The sequence below is a fragment of the Schistocerca piceifrons genome, chromosome 1 (genome assembly GCF_021461385.2).
Source record: "Schistocerca piceifrons isolate TAMUIC-IGC-003096 chromosome 1, iqSchPice1.1, whole genome shotgun sequence".
NCBI lineage: Eukaryota > Metazoa > Arthropoda > Insecta > Orthoptera > Acrididae > Schistocerca > Schistocerca piceifrons.
The window spans coordinates 285,672,569-285,699,114 of record NC_060138.1 but is presented as its reverse complement, the minus strand read 5'-3'; the positions used below and the strand labels follow the sequence as shown (position 1 = coordinate 285,699,114).

Below are 26,546 nucleotides of genomic sequence, written 5' to 3'. Positions count from 1 at the left end.
CAGCTGATTCGAAATGATCAGTTACGTCTGAGCATATCCCCACTTTTATGCTTCACGTGATGCAATCAACCAGCTATATACCCACAAATCACTACAATGATACATACTGCTACACAAAATTAAAACACAATAGAATTTCCTATTCCTCTACCTTGCTTACCACACAAACCTCAGCAACGGAACTAGTGATAGGCCTACTTTAATATTTAACCATACATGGTGTTAATATTACTCACTGCATAACAATTTAAAACATGTTTCTTGCATAACAAAAATGAAGATGCTCAGATTAATAATTTCTCAGTCAACGTCAAGATCTCACAAAATTTAGCATCAAAACCATTTAACCTGTAATATTGTGTAGTTTAATTGCTTACTGTTCTTAACGTAGCCCAGCGTGTAAAGTGTAATTTCAACGTTAAGAAACAAGTTTGATGCATAACACTGTATGCAAGTGATTGTATCTTTGCTTATAATGTTTGTTTACAGAAGAACTAGTATCCCTTTCAGACGCTAGTTAGTTGTTTCCTGAAGCTGGCCTAATAAACCGAAAACTAGTTTGAAGTAAACAAAAACAGTGTACTTGTTATTCAACCTTAAATATGGAACTGTTCTATCAAGAAGTATGGCGACAGGTTCTCTTTAAATTCGTTTGGAATCGCATAGTTTGGTACAATTTCAGTTTCAGTGTGGCGTTCTCACGGAGGTATTGCCTGATTTTTGTAACAATTACTGCTGTGTTCCATTCATTTGCTTTTCTTACGATATTGCTACTCGATACCATCTTGTCTTAAACTTTGTTTTACAATTTCATTGACAGATAATTCTGCTGTGTTTATTTTCTTATGTCCTTTTCTTCTTTGTTTACGATTTTCTTGTTACTCCTACATTCATGTCTAAGTTGTTTTGTTTTTCTTGTTGTGTTGAAGTACACTTACATACAGTTAGTCGTGGTTACCTAAAAAGTGGGACCAATTTTTGTTCAGACTTATCTGTATTCTTTCCCTTCCTGATGAAATATATAGTTTATGTCATAGTTCTTCATGCCATACTGGATCTCCACCATTTTCTTCCTTTCGGCGGTGCTTAGAACATGTCTGTCGCAAACTGTTTGTCCACTGTCATTGATTCGATACATTTTAATCAAATTTTCCGCAGCCAAAGGACACAACTCAAGGTCAAAACATTGTTGTGCACTAATACACTGACACACTAGAACGTTATGGCCACCTTTTAATTGCACGTTGGTCCACGTTTGGAACGCAATACAGCATCAATACTGTATCGCATGAATTCGACAATACCTTGATAGGTTTATAGAGGAACTTGGGATCAGATGTCTACACACAGAGCACAAAATTCCTGTGAATTATGGGACCAATGGTTTGTTGGTGAGGAAATGGTACCTGATATCATCCCAGATGTGTTCCATTCCGTTTATGGTAGTTGAGGCGCATTTGATGGCCAAGCCATCAACATGAGTTGTGATATCATGCTTTTCAAACTAATTTAGCACGATATCACTTTTTGACGCAGACACTTATCCTGCTGGATGTCACCATCACTTTTGGGTGAAACATCAAGCCGAAAGGGACGTAGGCAGCCTGCAACTATGTCCAAATAGTCCACAGCTGTCAAGGTACCTTAGATTACTATCACAGGTCCCATGGAAGCCCAAGTGAATGTCCTCCACATTATAATACAGACGCTACCAGCCTTCGTATGTTTCGAGCAGCCATTCCCCTGGATGTTGGCGTATCTGGACGCCACCATCGACTTGATGTAAAAATAAACGTGATTAATCCGAGCAGGAGACACGTTTCCATTCATTCATAAAGTAATATTTGTGATGCCGTCCCCATTGCAGTCTTAATATTTTATAGAATGAAATTTTCACTCTGCAGCGAAGTGTGCGCTGATGCTGATATGAAACTTCCTGGCAGATTAAAACTGTGTGCCGGCCCGAGACTCGAACTCGGGACCTTTGCCTTTCGCGGGCAAGTGCTCTACCAACTGAGCTACCCAAGCACGACTCACGCCACGTCCTCACAGCTTTACTTCTGCCAGTACCTCGTCTCCTACCTTCCAAACTGTACCTCGTCTCCTACCTTCCAAACTTTACAGAAGCTCTCCTGCGAACCTTGCAGAACTAGCACTCCTGAAAGAAAGGATATTGCGGAGACATGGCTTAGCCACAGCCTAGGGTATGATTCTAGAATGAAATTTTCACTCTACAGCGGAGTGTGCACTGATCTGATAGAGCACTGGCCTGCGAAAGGCAAAGGTCCCGAGTTCGAGTCTCGGTCCGGCACACAGTTTTAATCTGCCAGGAAATTTCATATCAGCACACACTCCGCTGTAGAGTGAAAATTTCATTCTAGAAACGTCCCCTAGGCTGTGGCTAAGCCAAATCTTCGCAATATCCTTTCTTTCAGGAGTGCTAGTTCTGCAAGCTTCGCAGGAGAGCTTCTGTAAAGTTTGGAAGGTAGGAGACGAGGTACTGGCAGAAGTAAAGCTGTGAGAACGGGACGTGCGTCGTGCTTGGGTACCACAGTTGGTAGAGCACTTCCCCGCGAAAAGCAAAGGTCCGGAGTTCGAGTATCGGTCCGGCACTCAGTTTTAATCTGCCAGGAAGTTTCTTAATATTTTATGATGTTGCATGGTAATACATACAGTCCATATGCTGCGGAGCCCCAGGTCAACAATGTATGCAGAACAGCACACTCCTAAACACTTGTGACTGTGCCAGCACAGTACTCTTGCCGCCAGATCTGCTACAGATCGCCGCCTATTCTCCTTCACAGAACGGGCAAGCCTGCGGCCTCCACATTATAAATGACGCGTGGACGTCCAACACTTCGTCGCCTAGTCATGGTTTCACTGTCCTTCAGTCCTTTCCCATAGATGTTCAGGGCAGTAGCCCCCAAACAGCCTGCTAGCTCTGCCGTTTCCAAGATGCTCGTTCCCAGCCGCCGGGCCGCAACGATGTGCTCCTTGTCAAAGTCGCTTGTGTCAATGGATGTCTCCCAACGTGACCCATATAGGTGCTACAATAAATCCACATTCGTCTCCTTAATGCGCCTCCAGGCGACAGTCAGTCACACACTGCGCAGTAGTCACAACGTTTTGGCTCATCAATATGGTTGTTTAGTAAGGTGAGCACCCAATTTTCATTTCTGTGGATGTAGTAAACAAAGCTGGGTATAATAAAATGAAATGATCGTATGACGTTGATGGGGAAGTTCAACCGCCGAGTTGCAAATATTTCAGTTGACACCAGATTGGACACTGGACTCGCTTTCGGGAGGACGACGGTTCAATCCCGTCTCCAGCCATCCTGATTTAGGTTTTCCGTGATTTCCCTAAATCGTTCCAGGCGAATGCCGAGATGGTTCCTTTGAAAGGGCACGGCCGATTTCCTTCCCAATCCTTCCCTAACCCGAGCTTGCGCTCCGTCTCTAATGACCTCGTTGTCGACGGGACGTTAAACACTAACCACCACCACCACCACCACACCAGATTGGGCGTCTTGCGTGTCGATGATGACGAAATGTCGATGAGAACAACACAAGACCCAGTCCCCGGCAGAATAAAATGTCCCACCCGGTCGAGAATCGAACCCGCGCCCGCTACATGCCAAACAGAGGTGCTTAACACTCAGCTAAGGGATCGGACAGCAGTGAAATTATCTGTTGTCGTTAATGTCGCAATTTGCGAACGTCGTAAATATGTCGTGCCATTATTAGAGGAACACTGATGGCTTGTTTCTGCAGGTACTGCAGATGCTGTCTTCGCGGCTATCGAAGCTGCGGCAAGGCGTGATCGACTGGCCGACGGCAGAGATGCTGGCTGTGGCCACCCTGTTGCGCCAGGGATTCCCCGTGCGTTTCACGGGCCAGGACGTCGAGACCGGCACCTTTAGCCAAAGGCACTGGGTAAGTGTTTCCGACGTACATAGAATAAACGTAAATTTCGTGTGCTACCGATGGCTGAGGCATCTCTTAGGGGCTCCTTTCTTCACAAGGGGATAACTTTTTTCATTCACACACGAAGGACATCTTTCCTTTGTGCAGTGTGTCTATTGTCTGCAACAGTTTCGTGCTGGCAAACTTACTGAGAGAATGAAGTTCTATAGTCCGTATGTCAAAAGGATAGCGCTGACCGTTTGAGAGAGCTTCCCGTTACTGCTTGACGCATCTGCCATAAACAGTTACTGCTCGATAGACAACTATTGTTTCCAGGCACGTAGCTTCGGTATTGGTAGAAGCCTTTTTGTGCTTTACAACTGAATGCTGCGAATAGCGCTACTAACCGGCATGGCTCTTCTTTCACCACACAAAGTGCAATGTAGTGTTTATTGTTTTTGTGATAAGGAGGGACGGAGTGAAATCTGGTTATGATACACAGCCTTTTCCATGCCAGAAACAGCCAGCGTGGCCTCTAACTTAAACACCCACAGTAAACTGGCGGGTTACATCAACGTCTCATTCTATGCGATGAAGCCAAGAGGTCTAGATTTTAACCCAGGAAAACTGACGCACAGTGTCGTTTGAAGAACTTAAAAAATGGTTCAAATGGCTCTGAGCACTATGGGACTTAACTTCTGAGGTCATCAGTCCCCTAGAACTTAGAACTACTTAAATCTAACTAACGTAATGACATCACACACATCAATGCCCGAGGCAGGAATCGAACCTGCGACCGTAGCGGTCGCGCGGTTCTGGACTGTAGCGTCTAGAACCGCTCGGCCACTCTGGCAGGCTGAAGAACTTAATGCCATCAGTTTTCCTCCCAGTATCGTCCAAATATTCGTACTGAAAATTTCTTTCTCTATATGATCAGGTCAAAAGCTACCGGAGTAGCGTGCTTTAGCGTCTTCGACTATGAGAGTGAGAATACACCACGTCCGTGTGCACATAGTGGTAGACTCTATTGCATCATGTAGCTTACAAAAAAATTTCAGCTTCCATGTAATTATGTCCATCTACAATGTGTTGGCCCATGTAAGATTTGTAAACGCCTTAGTGGTACCAACAAACTAACTGTTCTTCTGCTCCGCTCTGGAAGTACGCACGCACACACACAAACGCGCGCCCGTACACATTTTTGCTATATATCATATTAAGCGACGATCATTCCAGAAAGTTCGACGAAATATTAGATTATTACGGGTACGGTAAACTGGATAATTCAGCGGCTATCTTCGGGCACAATCATTCAAAACTGTAGGGACGAGCGATGTTTTCACAAATATTTTCTAAACAGAAGCCACTGTCCGCTCCAATTAATAGAACGGCCCACGAATATTTCTGTTCGCACAGAATTCAGTAACAACGTGCCATGCTTACCAAGAGTATTCTGATTCTCTTTTGGTTGAGTTCAGTTTCTTACATCCTGTAAGGCTGTCTTTTCCTGCGTCTAAAATAATTTCTTCCTTGACGTGAAGTGAAAATAACTGGAAAAAGCTGGGTAACATCACAGCCGGAAAATTTCACTGTGTACAGAACCTATTGTCATCCTACGGTACATTTATGAACGTTGAAGTCAGTTACGAAGAAAAAAGTGGCGCCAGAACCCTATGTACAATGTACACAATCGCTATTACTTTTTGTGTGACTGCAGCTCATAGCTATACTTGTGCAGCGTTCGAGAAATACTACATTGGAAGTACACTGGCCACACTCATTAATGTGACCACCTGTCAAAAGCCTGAACAACCACGTTTCGCACTGCGGACCGTTGCGAGACGTGCAGAAAGAGAGGAGTCAGTGAGGTTCTCGAACCTACTCTGGTTTCTGTGTCTCATTTATTTGATACGTAACTGTTATTCGTATCTATCAGCTTACGGTTAAGGACATTTTTAATGGTCCTCACAGCTGTAAGCAGCTAGATTATCGAGCACGGCTCAGAAGAGATACAATAAATGATACCAAATCAAAACCAAGAAGGGGGGAAGAAAATTATGTGAAACACACATGACTTTCTAAAACTAGCTTTCCTATTATTATAATGATAGAGCGATATCGCATGTGTTCCATGTGAGGCACCAGTTTAATACCCGTGAATGATTGTACAGGAGCGTTAACTGTCGTGTGCCGTTTTGTGGAACTGGCACGTAAGCGTTTTATGCCAGTCTACTATGGCTTGTCCCTATTTAAGTGCGCTACATAACCAATATAGAACTTAACGGAGATGCATGATTGGACAGTTTTAGCAGCATAAAATTGCTGCTCATGGGATAAAGTTGTTTTTGTCATGCGTATGTGGAACGAATAGAACCGGGTAAGCCCTAACCCGACAGTGAACGATGGGGTCTGGCGTCTGTAAAGTATGCCAACCACCTCTTTCACCTGACCCACTGGAGAATTCATGTCGTATGTCGGCGCAATATTGTAGCTATGCAAGAGGTGTGCTGTTTTCTACTCCGGCAGTACGTCAGAATTCATGTCGTATGTCGGCGCAGTATTGTAGCTATGCAAGAGGTGTGCTGTTTCCTACTCCAGCAGTGCGCCGGAGTCTGACGTATGTATACTTTGGCAGAGGATACACGGATTCCAAACGAAAGACAGCTCCAGCTACAATCTGCTGTACAAAAGAGAGGCGTGCTAATCGGTTGTACGTTATCTGTTTCCTAAGAGTTTTGCTTCGAGTTGAGCTACATTGGTAGTCGAGAACACGGAAGATGCTGTAGCTGAACATCTCTCACAGTATAACGGAGTCACACAAGACGAAGATCCGGCGTGATGGTACGTGGTGTCATTCGGTGATCTTGGTTATGAATTCGGATTTTCCCATTAGCGACCATTAAATTTGGGAAGATGTGTGCTTTGCAAACTGAGTGCCATTCTTTTGTCCCGCTCTTGGTGATGTGTTCCAACGGCATTATATACGTATTTCGACACCAACAGTACTTCTCCTCGTTGCGGCCAATATATTCTCTTTTTTTTTTGTATGTATGTGACATGCATATGGGACCCAAATCAATTAAAACCCAGACTGGTAAAGAAGCTGTCTGTGATGCCATTTTCGAAGGAAACAATCAAAACGTGTTTGTTTGAGTACCATAGAACCTTTGACGATATATGCCATATATTGATATTTAACATTTAGTATGTTTTATTGTCCTCTTTCTTTGACCTTTGCATTTCATTAGTGTGAGCAATATGTAAACTGCGTTTCATTCAGTTTCTTCAGTTGAGATACTGTTCGTGTTTCTGCCGTGTTATTATTATTATTATTATCATTATTATTACTTAGAAATAGAAATTTGAATCTCCACGTTTTCAGTATTCGGAAATCACCAGTGTGTCAAATCTACTACACTGTCATATTCACTTTCATTCTATCTTCTATAGTTTATGCAGCTTTGAGGATGCCGGGAGTTGATGCTGTAGTGAAATGTTTTTCTCCAATAAATACGCACACATACCAAGTAGAGGTTTTCACGCGCTTTTATTTGTTATCTGCTGCTACATCGGGATCTGCCATGCATTACGATACATATTTAAAAAAGAGCAACTAATGTTGTGAGTTTTGGATCCACAGCTACCCGATTAATGGATATGGAATGTATTCTTTCTACATCTGTTTCATTTGAATCTGTTGCCATGGGATCACTGTTCCTTGTACAGGAAAATTTGACAATGTGATGAAATAGGTAATGAGAAAAGTTATTAAAAAAGAAGCCGTAAAAAGAACAATTAGGACGCTGCCGACTGACATAAATCAGAAATGAACTGTGCTGCGGACTGAACCACATCGGCAGGACCCGCGAGTAGCTTACCTGTATATACAACGTTGCATTGTGAACAAGTAAAATTTTGCAGTAGTTTCTAGAAATTCAGGTTTCCATCTATTCCTGTATGATGCAGTAATGTCCCGTCTTACACATACCAATGATTAATATTTCGTAACTCCAAAAAAATGTGAAACCCAAGACGATCAGCTGGTATTAAAAATAGGATTGTACTGAAGAAAAATAGAGAATAAAATTAAATACTACGAGAAATCTGGAACAAGCAGTATTTGGACGTGTTTTTCTGTTGTGATTAATTTCCGTGTTTAGTTTGTTTCTGGCATTAATACTTACGACAACTGAGTAAAGAATAGTATTTTCGCTTTATGCTTTACAGTACAGCGCTACAAAAAATGACAACTTTTCAATCATAGTACTACCGTGTGTTTCCTTTGTTAATTAGGATAATATAGTGATACGAAATTTTTTACTTGTTACGCGCGTTGGTATGTGAGAATAGATATATGTTGTTGCTGTTGTGGTCTTCAGTCCTGAGACTGGTTTGATGCAGCTCTCCATGCTACTCTATACTGTGCAAGCTTCTTCATCTCCCAGTACCTACTGCAACCTACATCCTTCTGAATCTGCTTAGTGTATTCATCTCTTGGTCTCCCTCTACGATTTTTACCCTCCACACTGCCCACCAATACTAAACTGGTGATCCCTTGATGCCTCAGAACATGTCCTACCAACCGATCCCTTCTTCTAGTCAAGTTGTGCCACAAATTTCTCTTCTCCCCAATCCTATTCAATACTTCCTCATTAGTTATGTGATCTACCTATCTAATCAAATGGCTCTGAGCACTATGGGACTTAACATCTATGGTCATCAGTCCCCTAGAACTTAGAACTGCTTAAACCTAACTAACCTAAGGACATCACACAACACCCAGTCATCACGAGGCAGAGAAAATCCCTGACCCCGCCGCGAATCGAACCCGGGAACCCGGGCGTGGGAAGCGAGTACGCTACCGCACGACCACGAGCTGCGGACCCCATCTAATCTTCAGCATTCTTCTGTAGTACCACATTTCGAAAGCTTCTATTCTCTTCTTGTCCAAACTATTTATCGTCCAAGTTTCACTTCCATACATGGCTACACTCCATACAAACATTTTCAGAAACGACTTCCTGACACTTAAACCTATACTCGATGTTAACAAATTTCTCTTCTTCAGAAATGCTTTCCTTGCCATTGCCAGTCTACATTTTATATCCTCTCTACTTCGCCCATCATCAGTTATTTTGCTCCCCAAATAGCAAAACTCCTTTACTACTTTATGTCTCTCATTTCCTAATCTAATTCCCTCAGCATCACCCAACTTAATTCGACTACATTCCATTATCCTTGTTTTGCTTTTGTTGATGTTCATCTTATATCCTCCTTTCAAGACACTGTCCATTCCGTTCAACTGCTCTTCCAAGTCCTTTGCTGTCTCTGACAGAATTACAATGTCTTCGGCGAACCTCAAAGTTTTTATTTCTTCTCCATGGATTTTAATACCTACTCCAAATTTTTCTTTTGTTTCCTTCACTGCTTGCTGAATATAGAGATTGAATATATAGATATATATCGACAAGCAACTGCATTTATTGCCGCTAGAAACGGTACCGGTACCAACAGCAGGTAGTACGATTGACTATATTGCGAGAATTTGAAAGATGTAACGCGGAAGTACTGGCGTAACTGGCTTTCGACACAGCACCACGAAATGAAGTAGTAATTGCCTCTGCCCGTAAAAAGAGGCGCAGACTCTTTATCGCGCCTGCTTCCACCCCCGCCCCCAACTCCTCTCCCCCCCCCCACCCCCCTTGGACGCCGCATCTGTCACACGTGGTCTCACCGCCCGGCCATGTGGCGCGGACTGCTTAACGGTCATGCTTGTCGACCATATGCTCACAAGCTGCTGCTATTTTCCAACGTCTCGCCTCGTGCCTGATACAAGTTACACTCCACTGCAACATTTGGTCACGTTATTGCGTCTCTTGCAACGAAAATTATTGTGTTCGTCTTTGATATCATTAAATTTCTCTCAGACATCTGCTTCGAATCAATTACCTTCAGGTTTCTGTAGCGTACTTCGTCTCTACAACGGTACAATGGAGACTCACAATCAGAGAGCCGCTTGCTGTATCTTATATAGCAATATAGGCTTCAGCACCAGGACTGATACAAAAAAAAAGAAATTTCCCGTAGTGTAATTTACAGTGTCAAGGATAGACGATTAAATTTGTTGGTTATTTAAGCGTATACGGCGTGCGAAGTCTGTTACACAAAGATTTTAACCCGGCTTGGCATGGAACCAAACTAAGTTTGGATGACAGATTCAGATACGTTATTCCATGTTGCTTCAGTCTATAACATAGCTTATCAACTGAAGCGGCTAATGTGTGGTTAGAATGGCTTCCATTAACTACATGAGGTTTCTCTTTTAACTTTGATCCCCGTTCCTACTGAGTGAGATTTGATGAGATGTTGTGCAAACCCCACCCCTCCCGCGCCCCTCTTCTCTCCCCTCACATGAGGTTTTCCATATAATTTAAATGGTATGTTCATCTTTCTGTTTCATACCATTAAAAATACTTAAAGCATGTCTTTTATGTTCTAAATTTTTTGTGAAATTAGAGGTGTAAATGACAACTACTTTAATGTTCACTATAAAGAGTTTTATTAAACTAATTGTCTTGAAAGCTGCTGTCTCTCTACATATCGTGGTTTTTGCAAATAATTTTTGCGAATAAGCAAATACAGAATAGGCTGCCACACCACCTTCCCTAATTCTTCATTCACTCCATGGGCATTCATGTGCTTCCTCAGTTGTAATGATTGCGCACATGACATCCATGTGTTTTGGTAATACAGAAAGACAAGAAATTAGACATATCTACAACCTCCTCGTGCAGTCACTCCAGCCTATCATGCAATGTGCACAGCAGCTCCCCAACCCTACTGGTGACCACACGTGTTGGTCGAATCCTGACCATAGGTATTCGTGAAGTTGCAACAGCGCCAACTCTTTGTTTCTGCAGCTTCACATATGAAGCAATGTAGATGCTTCGACTCTTGCAATATCTGATTTGATAGTTTGATCATTTGTCAAAAAAGATGGGCAGTAGTAATAACACGGGATTAGGGAATAGCCCGCATGAGAGAGTGCCAAAACAGGAACGGTGCAAACGAATGCCTTCGTGTTCCCCAGGCCCAAGTACGGTCGTTTCCCCGGTCGCTTTGAAGGTCGGATAAGGTGGAGGCATGAAAGTCTGCGAACCACAGTGTCAAGCGTACTCCTCAATGCCCTGCTGCAGCAGCCATTTTCACACTTGACACCTGCAAATTCCAATTAAAATTTGGGCATGAATTCGAGATTTCGAAGGCATTTCAGCATGAAGTACATCTACAATATCTGCAGCAGATACTGGCTTTCTCTGACATAGTCTGCATACCATTGTTCATCGGGCAAGGTAGGAACTGTAAACTGGCGGCCCTTCGGCTTTACGTATTCGGCAACGATTTTGTACCAGTTTATTAATACCGAGTTCCATATTTCACCCAGAATCTCGTCAGATATCTGGAAGTTCTCCAGTTATGAGGTGGGATCACAGTTTTGCCTCTGTCATTTATGTGCGATTCACAAGGTCGTGGGGAAAAATCACCCCTCTCAGTTCTCGGTTCAAAGGAGCCATTTATCTTTCTACTTTCATAAAAGCACCTCTCCCTTGGACATTAAGAACATGGCGTATGTGTCGTTTTCTTTGAAGTGATTTACAATGTGTGCCATCACTTTAGGGTACTGCGGATTTTCGTACGCCCCACCATGACATGAAATAACAAGACTGTCCTTCATAGATGCTCTAAAAGCTTCACAGGACAAAAGTCTATTAAATTATCAGCGTGAGATGTCGTCGTACACGAAGTCTGCACGACACATTTCATTAGGTATAATTTCACAGGTAGCTTACACAGCTGGAATTAATTTATGTTGAGAAGTAATCACGAAGACGTGATACTAGCAGAAAAATTTTGTATGCTGCGTACATGAGCAATGATGCCTGTTTGTTTGCTGCTATCAGTCCAATCAGAACACCTGTTCTACCATCCAAAGACAAATAAATAACTTTATCCGTACCGAAAATTAATTCAACTGTCTCCAGAGACCTTACTGAAGACACAGAAATGCTTGTCTGGGTATGCAATATGATGATCAGCTTGTGGGTGGCTGAACTTTACGGGAACAGTTACAACGTGCCTCTTCATCTCGGAGGTATTACTTTTCCTGGGGAGGCCACTTCTGGATATACTGAACAGCTAGGAGCTTCGGGTATAGATCAGGGAAGGTGTGGTAGGTGCGAACAACGTCCCACCAGCGGCGTTCTTTGGCAGGAGCACAGAACATAGCTAAGTTTACGATGGTCTTAAGATTTGATTGCTGCTCCTCCCAAGTTCGGGAGCCCAGGGGCAGATCGTACCGTCTGCTTCCGGATTCTTAAAGCAAAAGTACTGCAGTTTAGTTTTATGAGATTCCCTTTCTTTTTTTTGTATGAATAGTCGGCATTTGTTTCTTTTTAAGCGTTTTTTCATACTGATCAATTTCGGGTCATTGCTCAACAGTCATTTTAGGTTCCGTGCCGTCAGCAATTAAAGCATTTTTGCGACGCTGCGTAAGATCAAATTTGGTACGAAGCTGAGAAATCCCTTTCTTGAGTGCGTCTTGCGCCGGAATATGGCATTTGGTAGTAACTGAAGAGGTGCCGATTTCATTTTCGCCATTGCTAATTTGAACAGGTTGCATTTTCCGTTCGTTACAAACTGAAAATTTAAATTTTTATTTAGAAATCGAAACCTGAGATATTTATATATTTGTGATGAGAAAATGTGACATAGGTTGCCCAAGTCTCATCCCGTATTAAACGTTAATGTAGAAATATGTCAAGAAACAAAGTCAACTTACACGAAGGGCCTTCTTCATTAACTACTATCTACGTGAACAAGATCAGCTGGCGTTCAGGTTAAATGATTTTCTGTAGTGTAAAGTGAGGCAGATGTTCTAGCCTTATCTACATTTATAGTACTTGACTTAGAACCTGCACCCTCTAATCGAAAATAGTAAAATGACAGTAACAAAGTCATTAATTTGATTGTCACTTATTTAGTATGCTTTGTGCACATATATACAGTGTGAGTCACTAACTATTGCCACCAAGAATAACTCCGAAAGTACGATAGGAGCTGAAAAGTTCGTGGGACAAAAGTTGCATGGGACAACGGAGACAGTAATGTGACGTTGGTTTTTTGTTGTTAGGTGGGGTCGCTTCAGAGAAATGAAGGTCAACTTTGTTTTTTTAAGTGGGATGCTGTAGTTTGGTACCTATTTTCTGATAGCGGCTATCGAGACGAATCCAATGTGTAACAGTAAGGTCTCTGAAGATCAGCGAAGGTCACAAAGGTGACATGAACGTCCATTTACAGAAGGTGTTGGAAGTGATGACCATTGGTATCAATGCAGTGATGCAATCTTTTTATCATGGATTGAGTGGTATTCCTTATCACATCGGCACTTATCGAAGCATGTGCTGCAGTCATGGACTGTGCGGCTGGTCCCGGCTAGGTCCCGGCGGCGGAGGTTCGAATCCTCCCTCGGGCATGGGTGTGTGTGTTTGTTCTTAGGGTAATTTACGTTAAGTAGTGTGTAAGCTTAGGGACTGATGACCTTAGCAGTTATGTCCCATAAGATTTCACACACATTTGAACTTTTTTTTTTTTTAATCGAAGCATGTGCTCTGACAATTCTCTCTCGCATAGCTTCAGATGTAGTTGGAACGTCTTTATAAACAATGTCTTTTACCAATCCCTACAAGAAAAAAATCCTGAGGCGTCAAGTGTGGCGAATGAACCGGTCACGACACATCTCCTCCGCTTCCAATCCAACGATTTGGGAATTGTCTCTGCAACTCATTTCTAGCCATCGGCGAAAAATGTGCCGGACACCCATCTGTTGATACTACATTCTGTTTCTTTTTTCTAAAGGTATTTCTTCCGATAACAGACCTAACGTCTGTGTAATGTGGTGTACTTCCTACCTTTAAGATTTCCTTTGATGAAATAGGGGCCTATAATTGTATCCCCCAGAATCCCACATCTTACATTCACCGACCACGGTTTTTGGTGTGCAACTTGCCGCAGCCAACATGGATTTTCAGTTGCCCAATAATGCATGTTATGAAAATTAAGATTTCATGGTTCGTGAATGTAGCCTCGTCAAATAATGAAATCAAATTAATAAATGTATCGTACCTCTGAATCTGAATTTGAGCCCATCGGCAGAATTCAATGCGACGCATACAATCCGTACCAGTTAATTCTTGGTGGAGACTGATGTGGTAAGGATGATATTTATGGCGATGCAGAACACTAACAACACTACTCTGGCTCATGCCAGATTCCCTTGCGTTTTGGCGCGAACTAACACAAGGGTCTCGAACTACAGAGGCAAGAGTACCAATTTCCGTTTCCTCGTTGGTAACTTTCCTTTGCCGCCGGCAAGATATTTATTTTAACATTCAGAGTGCTCAGTGTTGCTCGTTCTTCTACGTCTTCGTGATGAGTATGCTGCGGACCCCTCGTCTTCCGAGATGACAACAGCTGTGGCCGGCCGGTGTGGCCGAGCGGTTCTAGGCGCTTCAGTCCGGAACCGCGCTGCTGCTACGGTCGCAGGTTCGAATCCTGCCTTGGGCATGGATGTGTGTGATGTCCTTAGGTTAGTTAGGTTTAAGTAGTTCTAAGTTCTAGGGGACTGATGACCTCAGATGTTAAGTCCCATAGTGCTCAGAGCCATTTGAAACAATTTGACAACAGCTGTGTTCACAGCTACATGTTTACGTTCTGATAGCGTCCTTGCGCACAAAAATACAGTTGTTGTTGTGGTCTTCAGTCCTGAGACTGGTTTGATGCAGCTTTCCATGCTACTCTATCCTGTGCAAGCTTCTTCATCTCCCAGTACTTACTGCAACCTACATCCTTCTCAATCTGCTTAGTGTATTCATCTCTTGGTCTCCCTCTACGATTTTTACCCTCCACGCTGCCCTCCAATGCTAAATTTGTGATCCCTTGATGCCTCAGAACATGCTCTACCAGCTACTCCCTTCTTCTTGTCAAGTTGTGCCACAAACTCCTCTTCTCCCCTATTCTATTCAATACCTCCGCATTAGTTACGTGATCTACCCATCTAATCTTCAGTATTCATCTGTAGCACCACATTTCGAAAGCTTCTATTCTCTTCTTGTCCAAACTATTTATCGTCCATATTTCACTTTCATACATGGCTACACTCCATACAAATAATTTCAGAAACGACTTCCTGTCACTTAAATCTGTACTCGATGTTAACAAATTTCTCTTCTACAGAAACGCTTTCCTTGCCATTCCCAGCCTACATTTTATATCCTCTCTACTTCGACCATCATCAGTTATTTTGCTCCCCAAATAGCAAAACTCCTTTACTACTTTAAGTGTCTCATTTCCTAATCTAATTCCCTCAGCATCACCCGACTTAATTAGACTCCATTTCATGATTCTCGTTTTGCTTTTGTTGATGTTCATCTTATATCCTCCTTTCAAGACACTGTCCATTCCGTTCAACTGCTCTTCCAAGTCCTTTGCTGTCTCTGACAGAATTACAATGCCACGGCGAACCTCAAAGTTTTTATTGCTTCTCCATGGGTTTTAATACCTACTCCGAATTTTTCTTTTGTTTCCTTTACTGCTTGCTCAATATACAGATTGAACAACATCAGGGATAGGCTACAACCCTGTCTCACCCCCTTCCCAACCACTGCTTCCCTTTCATGCCCCTCGACTCTTATTACTGCCATCTGGTTTCTGTACAAATTGTAAATAGGCTTTCGCTCCCAGTATTTTACCTCTGCCGCCTTTAGAATTTGAAAGAGAGTATTCTAGTCAACATTGTCAAAAGCTTTCTCTAAGTCTACAAATGCTAGAAACGTAGGTTTGCCTTTCCTTAATCTATCTTCTAAGTAGAGTCATTTTGCCTCACGTGTTCCAATATTTCTATGGCATCCAAACTGATCTTCCCCGAGGTCGGCTTCTACCAGTTTTTCCATTCGTCTGTAATGAATTCGCGTTAGTATTTTGCAGCTCTGGCTTATTAAACTGATTGTTCGGTAATTTTCACATCTGTCAAGATCTGCTTTCTTTGGGATTGGAATTATTATATTCTTCTTGAAGTCTGAGGTTATTTCGCCTGTCTCATACATCTTGCTCACCAGATGGTAGAGTTTTGTCAGGACCGACTCTCCCAAGACCGTCAGTAGTTTCAATGGAATGTTGTCTACTCCCGGGGCCTTGTTGGCTCAGGTCCTCCAGTGCTCTCTCAAACTCTTCACGCAGTATCGTATCTCCCATTTCATCTTCATCTACATCCTCTTCCATTTCCATAATATTGTCCTGAAGTACACCGACCTTCTATAGACCCTCTATATACTCCCTCCACCTTTCTGCTTTCCCGAGCGAGGTGGCGCAGTGGTTAGACACTGGACTCGCATTCGGGAGGGCGACGGTTCAATCCCGCGTCCGGCCATCCTGATTTAGGTTTTCCGTGATTTCCCTAAATCGCTCCAGGCAAATGCCGGGATGGTTCCTTTCAGCCGGCCGAAGTGGCCGTGCGGTTAAAGGCGCTGCAGTCTGGAACCGCAAGACCGATACGGTCGCAGGTTCGAATCCCGCCTCGGGCATGGATGTTTGTGATGTCCTTAGGTTAGTTAGGTTTAACTAGTTCTAAGTTGTAGGGGACTAATGACCTCAGCAGTTGAGCCCCATAGTGCTCAGAGCCATTTTTTTGGTTCCTTTCAAAGGGCACGGCCGACTTCCTTCCCCGTCCTTCCCTAACCCGATAAGACCGATGACCTCGCTGTCTGGTCTCCTTCCCCGACACAACCAACCAACCAACCTTTCTGCTTTCCCTTCTTTGCTTAGAACTGGGTTTCCATCTGAGCTCTTGATATTCATACAAGTGGTTCTGTTTTCTCCAAAGGTCTCTTTAATTTTCCTGTAGGCAGTATCTATCTTCCCCCTAGTGAGATTAGCCTCTACATCCCTATATTTGTCCTCTAACCATCCCTGCTCAGCAGTTTTGCACTTCCTGTCGATCTCATTTTTGAGGCGTTTGTATTCCTTTTTGCCTGCTTCATTTACTACATTTTTATATTTTCTCCTTTCATCAATTAAATTCAATATTTCTTCTGTTACCCAAGGATTTCTACCAGCCCTCGTCTTTTTACTTACTTGATCGTTTGCTGCCTTCACTACTTCATCCCTCAAAGCTACCCATTCTTCTTCTACTGTATTTCTTTCCCCCATTCATGTCAAGTGTTCCCTTATGCTCTCCCTGAAACTCTGCACAACCTCTGGTTTAGTCAGTTTATCCAGGTCCCATCTCCTTAAATTCCCACCTTTTTGCAGTTTTTTTCAGTTTTAATCTACAGTTCATAACCAACAGATTGTGGTCAGATTCCACATCTGCCCCTGGAAATGTCTTACAATTTAAAACCTGGTTCCTAAATCTCTGTCTTACCATTATATAATCTATCTGATACCTTTTAGTATCTCCAGGGTTCTTGCATGTATACAACCTTCTTTCATACATAAAATACAGTAAAATGTAACTAATCCTATCTGACAGATTCGGGAGCTTAGTGACACTTAAGTTTGATGACAACTCAGCATGTTATCTCTACTCGACTGGCCCGCTAAATTACGCGATCTCCAACCGATATAGAATTGGTAACTCTGTGGAATCTAATCATAACTGAGTGGTTTAGTTGTGTATGGCATACCTGAAAAAAACTTGTCGCCCCTCTTCCTCGTCAAAGTGGGGCCGTTAGCAGCACTGGAGGCAGTGTTACACGCTGTTAACTTGATGTCTCGTGGGGGTAATAAAGTTTTGGTGCGGAAAGAGCAAGCAGTGTGTGGTGCGGCAGGTGCTGCACGACCAGCGGGCAGAGGGCCAGCGGCGCACGCCCCTGCGCGAGGTGCCGGGCGCGCGCGCGCAGCTCGAGCTGTCCAACAGCCCCGTGTGCGAGTACGCCGCGCTCGGCTTCGAGGTGGGCTTCGCGTCGGCCAACCCGCGCCAGCTGGTCGTCTGGGAGGCGCAGTTCGGCGACTTCTGCAACCTCGCGCAGCCCGTCATCGACCAGTTCCTGGCCGCCGGCGAGGCCAAGTGGGGCCGCTCCTGCGGACTCGTCCTCATGTGTCCACACGGTCTGGAAGGTGCGCTCGCTCTATCCAATAAACGTAGCAAGAGACAGATTAATAATTTTTCAACAGTGGAACGTAGCAGCAGTCGTCTTGAAATATATCGTCCCCTTCCCGAGTTTGATGTACACTATTAGACAAAAAAAAAAAAAATGCTTCGCACCACGAAGTACGTATCCGAATGGGACGGAAATCGGTAGAGGACAACCAGAGGGGTCCTGCTATGAAAGGAAATAACACACCAGACCACCAAACCCATATGGTGGCTGAAGTTCAGGCTGGAATCCCACAGCTGTCCAGTGCATCTCCAGACACGTCTTCGACCTGGATCTCATTGACTTGAATAGGACCGTCTTCAGTGATGAGTCACGCTTCGAACTGAACCCCCATAAACAGCGAAGTCTGGAGATGTACCATACAACAATCAGGAGTGATGATATGGGGTACCGTTTCTTTTCGCAGCAGGCCGGCCGGAGTGGCCGAGCGGTTAACGGCGCTACAGTCTGGAACCGCACGACCGCTACGGTCGCAGGTTCGACTCCTGCCTCGGGCAAGGATGTTTGTGATGTCCTTAGGTTAGTTAGGTTTAAATAGTTCTAAGTTCTAGGGGACTTATGACCACAGCTGTTGATTCCCATAGTGCTCAGAGCCATTTTTTTTTTTTTCGCAGCAGACCTGTTTGGTTGTCAGCTCGGCACCCTTACAACACAGTCGTACATCGACGACATTCTATGCGCCGTTTTGCTGCCCTTCATGTCAAGCCATCCTGTTCTTACATTTCAGCAAGATAATGCTTATATTTCAGCAAGATAATGCCAGCTCACAAATGGCGAGAAATGCTTGTCTTCGTGCTTGACAAACCCTGCCTTCGCCAAAAAAAGTTGCTAAATCCCTCCATAATTGAAAACGTTTTGAGTGTTGTGGGGCAGGGCCCTCCAGTCAACTCGGGGTTTCGACGATATAATGCGCCAATTGGGCAGCGTTCGGCACGGTATCCCTCAGGACGACAATCAGCAACACTATCAGTCAATCGCAATCCAAATAATAGCATAAGGGCTAGAGGTGGACCAACACGTTACTGACACGCTCAGTTTATTAACCTCATTCTCTTGAACAAATCATCCAATTTTTTTCTGAAATTGTAATAATTTGTTTCTCTACAAAGGTACATCACATCTACGGATTTCCGTCTCATTCGGATAATTCCTTCGTAGTGCATCTTTTTTTTCTTTTTTCCCCTTAGAATGTATTTTAGTCTTCACCGCCTTCACCGTAGTAATTGTTGGAGGAAATAGTGAAGAGGAGCTGATCGTAGTATGCAAATAACACTGTCGTAAGACCGTGTCACACAGAGCAAGTTTCGCGAGTTACTTGACGCCGCACGTGTCCGTTGGCTGGTAGGCAGCGGGGACAGCGGGCGCCTGCCCAAGTGTCCCGCGGTGTTCAGTTCTACTGCAAGTTATCTGGAGGCAAAATGTCTGTTTAATGCGCAGATGTTTGTTGTAATAATGTATGTAAGCATGACTCTTCCTTATATGCGTCAATTAAAGCAGTAGTGCTAATTAAAAGGCACTTCAAGTTTACGTTCCAACCGAGTGCCTCCCTAGCGTGCCCGGGCGTGTTGTGAGGCTTAGACTTGCAGATTGTGACGTCAGACGCCGGCATGACTACTGATTATCTGGCGCAGGTAGCATTCGGAGAATCTTAGAAGGAAATTAGCACCGGAGCTATCACCGGAGTGGCCGAGCGGTTCTAGGCGCTTCAGTCTGGAACCGCGCAACCGCTACGGTCGCAGGTTCGAATCCTGCCTCGGGCATGGATGTTTGTGATGTCCTTAGGTTAGTTAGGTTTAAATAGTTCTAAGTTCTAGGGGACTTGTGACCTCAGATGTTGAGTCCCATAGTGCTCAGAGCCATTTGAACCATTTGAACATATCACCGGAAAACTTGCGAAGATCTCTGCAGGTAAGTAGCCTAGCAGTAAATGGACCTGCTCGGAACCTGCAGCGCAAGCAATCAAGTAAATTTATAATAAATCTTACTTCGTGGCGCGGGGGTTATGGTGGCGTTCTGTAAATATTTCCTAGGCTAAATGGTTTAGTTTGTGCATTTATCAGTTTGGATTCCGTAGAAATGTTGGAACACGTGAGGCAATTCTAACCTTACGACTTATCTTAGAAGAAAGATTAAGAAAAGGCAAACCTACGTTTCTAGCATTTGTAGACTTAGAGAAAGCGTTTGACAATGTTAACTGGAGTACTCTCTTTCAAATTCTGAAGGTGGCAGGGGTAAAATACAGAGAGCGAAAGGCTATTTACAATTTGTACAGAAACCAGATGGTAGCTATAAGAGTCGAGGGGAATGAAAGGGAAGCAGTGGTTGGGAAAGGAGTGAGACAGGGTTGTAGCCTCTCCCCGATGTTATTCAATCTGTATATTGAGTAAGCAGTAAAGGAAACAAAAGAAAAATTCGGAGTAGGTATTAAAATTCATGGAGAAGCAATAAAAACTTTGAGGTTCGCCGATGACATTGTAATTCTGTCAGAGACAGCAAAGGACTTGGAAGAGCAGTTGAACGGAATGGACAGTGTCTTGAAAGGAGGATATAAGATGAACATCAACAAAAGCAAAACGAGGATAATGGAATGTAGTCAAATTAAATCGGGTGATGCTGAGGGGATTAGATTAGGAAATGAGACACTTAAAGTAGTAAAGGAGTTTTGCTATTTGGGGAGCAAAATAACTGATGATGGTCGAAGTAGAGAGGATATAAAATGTAGGCTGGGAATGGCAAGGAAATCGTTTCTGAAGAAGAGAAATTTGTTAACGTCGAGTATAGATTTAAGCGTCAGGAAGTCGTTTCTGAAAGTATTTGTATGGAGTGTAGCCATGTATGGAAGTGAAACATGGGCGATAACTAGTTTGGACAAGAAGAGAATAGAAGCTTTCGAAATGTGGTGCTACAGAAGAATGCTGAAGATAAGGTGGGCAGATCACGTAACTAATGAGGAGGTATTGAATAGGATTGGGGAGAAGAGAAGTTTGTGGCACAACTTGACTAGAAGAAGGGATCGGTTGGTAGGACATGTTTTGAGGCATCAAGGGATCACAAATTTAGCATTGAAGGGCAGCGTGGAGGGTAAAAATCGTAGAGGGAGACCAAGAGATGAATACACTAAGCAGATTCAGAAGGATGTAGGTTGCAGTAGGTACTGGGAGATGAAGGAACTTGCACAGGATAGAGTAGCATGGAGAGATGCATCAAACCAGTCCCAGGATTGAAGATCACAACAACAACAACATGTGACCTTGTTCAAATGGTTCAAATGGCTCTGAGCACTATGGGACTCAACTGCTGAGGTCATTAGTCCCCTAGAACTTAGAACTAGTTAAACCTAACTAACCTAAGGACATCACACACATCCATGCCCGAGGCAGGATTCGAACCTGCGACCGTAGCGGTCGCCCGGTTCCAGACTGCAGCGCCAGAACCGCGCGGCCACTTCGGCCGGCTGTGACCTTGTGATAGACTTTCTGTTAACAACTCAATTATGTTTTCCATAAAGTGAAATATATCAGCAAATATATATGAAGGAGGCTATGAAAATCCTGTGAAAATTACTTCAAACTGCTGAAACACATTAATTCCGTTAAGGCTGTATTTAAGAGGTAATGCAGGAGCTTAAACGAAAAGGCAAACGAGAAAATTTATCCAGCAGTGCTAATTAACTACAGTACTGAATGTCTGTAAAGTAAATCAGCTAACACACACCTATTACAGAAGACAAATTTATGTTCAGACATAGCGCAGACTAGATAGTAGAAAGTACTTTTCAAAACTAGGCTGAAGACTATCTAATACCATAACGATTTACTCCTGAATGAGTTCTTATAAAACTGCAGTCTCTCATGATTTCTAATATAAAGTCTTCGAAGCATTTAAACCCCCTTCCTTCTTTTAACCTTCGTAATTTGCTTCTTCTCGAGCTTTCGTAGTTTTATTGTAAGTGTTTTTGATTCCAGAAAAGAGAACGATTAGGGTTTAATGATTCGCCAATTAGGTCATCGTGCATTGTACATGACGTTTCGAGTAACATGCGAGGGTTGCCCGAAAGTAAAGCACCGATTTTTTTTCTCAGTCTAAAACAATGCTGAGAATGCGATACGTTACATATGTATTATTTCAAGTGTCATGAGTGAGCGCGCCAAGTTTCCACCACTTCCGACAGATAGCGTAGCTGCAGGACAGTTTCAAAATGGCGTCTGTAGGTGATGTACGGTACACGTACTGTGCCGTCATTGAATTTCTCACTGCAGAGAAAGAAACTGCGGGGAATATTTATAAATGCTTGTGCAAAGTCTATGGAGCATCTACTGTTGACAGAAGTACAGTTAGACGCTGGGCACGGAGGGTGAGGTGATCAGAAGACGGCTCGACGGAACTCCACGATTTGCTGCGGTTGGGGAGACCATCCACGGCTGTCACAGCCGACTGTTGGAGCGAGCTTCCACTTACTTGGGCCATTAAAGGATGCTATTCGTGGAAGACATTTCGAGGACGATGAGGAGGTGATTCACACAGTGAAGCACTGGCTCCGCCACCAGGCCAAGGACTGGTACCGACTGGGCATACATGACCTTCTTTCGCGCTGGAGGAAGACCATAAAACGGGCTGGAGATTACGTGGAAAAATAGGGTGTGTAGATAAAACACCATTCTTCCATGTGTGTAATTCTCATTATTTTCAATAAAGAACTGTTGACGAAAAAAATGCGGTGCATTACTTTCTGGGAAACCCTCGTAGTATCGAATCACACCAACGAAAACGCTAGCTGCTTTCAGTAGTCTCAGAGGCTTCACTGTGTGTTTCAATTCAATGAATTAAACTCTGTGACTACTTAAAGGCACAGATTTGTACCACATATATTAGATACACTACCTGATCAAAAGTATCCAGACATATTTCAGTGGCCACAGGTATGAGGTGTGCCATCCTTCACTACTAGGACGGCTTGAACTCCGCTTGGGATATTTTCAGTGATATGTCAATGGCTGTGGAGGAAAGGCTGCACATTCTTTCTCAAGAACCGAAACCAGAGAAGGTAGTGATGCTGGAGGCTGAGGATAGGTGCAAAGACGGTGTTTTACTTAATCACAAAGGTGTTCCATAGGGTTGAGTCCTGGTTTCTGAACAGGCTACTCCATTTCGGGAACGTCATTGTCCACAGACCATTACCTCAAAAATGCTGCTTTTAAGACAGGGTGCATTGTCTTACTGATACAATCAATCATCACCTCCTAACAGTTCCTCTGCTGAAAGCAGTGCAGAATCCTGTAAAATGAGTTCATATACATTTGTATTGAGCGTTTTCTTAATCGCAGTAACTACACTCATGCTCATAAATTAAGGATAATTGCTGAATGTGGTGCCACACAACGTGGCACTAAACAAAACTGGCGCTAATAGCATAGGCACATAGGGAACACACACGGCACAGATCTGTAAGTCGACGGTATTGGCGATAAGTTGAGAAAACCGTCCCGAAACACGTGTGCTACAAAACGCCACTGTTTCCTGCGCATGTACCACGACATCAATATGGGATATGATCACCATGCACACGTACACAGGCCGCACAATGGGTTGGCATACTCTGGATCAGGTGGTCGAGCAGCTGCTAGGGTACAGCCTCCCATTCTTTCACCAGTGCCTGTTGCAGCTCCTGAAGTGTCCTAGGGGTTTAAAGATGTGCAGCGATACGTCGATTGGGAGCATCCCAGACGTGCTCGATGGGACTTAGGTCTGGAGAAAAGGCAGGCCACTCCGTTCACTTGATATCTTCTGTTTCGAGGTACTCCTCCACGATGGCATCTCGGTGGGGCCATGTGTTATCATCCATCAGGAGGAAGGTGGGACCCACTGCACCCCTGAAAAGGGGGACATACTGGTGCAAAATTAGTCCCGATACACCTGACCTGTTACAGTTCCTCTGTCAAAGACATGCAGGCGTGTACGTGCACCGGTCATAATCCCACCCCACACCAACAAACCACGACCTCCATACAGGTCCCTTTCAAGGACATTAAGGGATTGGTATCTGGTTCTTGGTTCACGCCAGTTGAAAACCCGGCGAGAATCACTGTTCAGACTATATCTGGACTCGCCCGTGAACATAACCTGGGACCACTGTTCCAATGACCATGTACTGTGTTCTTGACACAAGGCTTTACGGGCTCTCCTGTGACCAGGGGTCAGTGGAATGCTCCTCCCAGGTCTCGTGGCGAATAAACCATGTTTGTTCAGTCGTCTGTAGACTGTGTGTCTGGAGATAACTATTCCAGTGGCTGCGGTAAGGTCCCAAGCAAGGCTGCCTGCAGTACCCCGTGGGCGTCTGCGGGCACTGATGGTGAAATATCGGTCTTCTTGTGGTGTTGTACACTGTGAACGTCCCATACTGTAGCGCCTGGACACGTTTCCTGTCTGCTGGAATCTTTGCCATATTCTTCACACTTTGAGGCACACAGAGGGCCCGTGCTGCAACAGGCTGTGTTTGACCAGCCTCCAGTCGCCCAAGTATTCTACCCTTCATAACGTCATCAAAATGTGTTCTTTGAGCCATTTTCAACACACAGTCACCATTAGCACGTCTGAAAACGTCCGCACACTTACTCGCTGCACCGTACTCTGACATGTACCAACACATCTCTGCGTATGTGGTTCAAATGGTTCAAATGGCTCTGAGCACTATGGGACTCAACTGCTGTGGTCATAAGTCCCCTAGAACTTAGAACTACTTAAACCTAACTAACCTAAGGACATCACACACATCCATGCCCGAGGCAGGATTCGTACCTGCGACCGTAGCGGTCGTGCGGTTCCAGACTGTAGCGCCTTTAACCGCTCGGCCACTCCGGCCGGCTCTGCGTATGTGGACTGCTGCCAGCGCCACTGTGCGACGACCACTGGTCAAATGCATCACATGGTCATACCCCGAGGTGATTTAAACCCGCAAACCGCCCGCCAGAGCGTTGTTTCACCATGTATCAGCATTATCCTTAATTTATGAGCATGAGTGCAGACAGCACTCGAAACACGCCCATACCACAACGTCACATAGTCCGTCCTTGGCACTACGTACGATGGCAAGTAAAATTTTACAGGCATTAGCCAGAGCCAAAACCTTGCATCGAATTGCTACAGGAAATAACGTGATTCATCTTCAGGTCATTTGTTTCCAGTCATCCACTGTCCAGTGATGTCGCTCTTTACATCACCTCTAGCGTCACTTAGCGTTGACTACAGGAATGAGTGGTTTATGGGGAGTTGCTCAGCCATTGTTGCCCATTCTTTTTATCTCCCGACGGCAGTCTCTGGCCGGACTGCTAGTAGCACTTTGGTTTTCACGAGTGATTCCTTCCGCTGATTTTACGTGATTGTTGTACAAACGCGCTCCGCAATGCTAGACGGTTCCTGTCCTTCAGTACAAGAGATCTGCCTATTCTTGCTCAAGTTGTAGCTGTTCCTCCTCGTTTCCACATCATAGTCGCGTCACCAGCAGTCGACCTTGACAGATTTAGAAAGGTTGAAGTATCCCTAAAGGATTTTTTACCCGGGTGACATCCAGTGACTAATCCACTTTCGAAGTCACTGAGCTCTCTCCTGACCGATCCATTCTGCTGTTACTCTTTGTCTGCTGACAACAAAATACCCGCTGCCTCATTTTACACCGGCGGGTCCTCCTCTCGTGACATCAAATGGTCACTAACGCATTACGTAGGGGCGTCTGAATACTTTTGATCCGATAGCGCAAATACCCTAGTGCTAAGCCTACCATTGCCGAGTGGCTTAAGTGTATTGTGGAGACCGACTATTCAGTACGTTAGAAAAAAATCAAGGGGTCCAAGAGTAGTATTTGATGTCGTAGGGCAGGTAAGACAAAGTTTTGTTAACAGGTCTACATTATCGCTCTTCCGTCTGCCGGACTTTGCACGTGCTGCTGTTTGGGACATACCGAGAAATCACTCGATTATTATGTTATACCTTTTCTGTTATGTACAGACTAAAACATTGCTGTAGATAATATGACTTTTAAGGTGTATTTTCTGGAATGTTAAATGGTTTGGTGAAGACAAAGAGTTTTATGAGAGACACACCTTTTGTGGCGAAGGCAGAACACGTAAGTGTTGCATTTAAGGTACTGAGAATCCTTATCTTTAGTCACAGCCCGAATTCTAATGTCTCTCACGATTTACGCAGCAATAAAGATAACACTCAGCGGATAAGTGCCGCGTGATACTCTGGTAAACTTTTTAAGTCCATGGACTGATGAGCATGATTAAGATCATCATAAATACTTACAAGTTGGTATCTGCTACACTATCTTCTTGAAGTCTGGGATTTCCTCAATGCCCCAGTGCCAAGTCAGATCGAGATGGGCGCTTTGCGCAGGCACTTCGTTCCCCAGACGCGGCAGCTTTTGCGTTAC

At 44.0% G+C, this 26,546-nt stretch overlaps 1 protein-coding gene across 1 annotated transcript in view; it reads left to right on the top strand.

The window, feature by feature from the left end:
- The window catches only part of LOC124712400 (2-oxoglutarate dehydrogenase, mitochondrial-like), a 175,755-nt gene that overhangs the window by 103,150 nt on the left and 46,059 nt on the right, over positions 1 to 26,546 (top strand). Inside the window, exons 10-11 of the mRNA XM_047242730.1 lie at positions 3,774 to 3,935; positions 17,789 to 18,077. Of these exons, the coding sequence (XP_047098686.1) occupies positions 3,774 to 3,935; positions 17,789 to 18,077 (451 nt within the window). The remainder of the gene's footprint in view (positions 1 to 3,773; positions 3,936 to 17,788; positions 18,078 to 26,546) is intronic.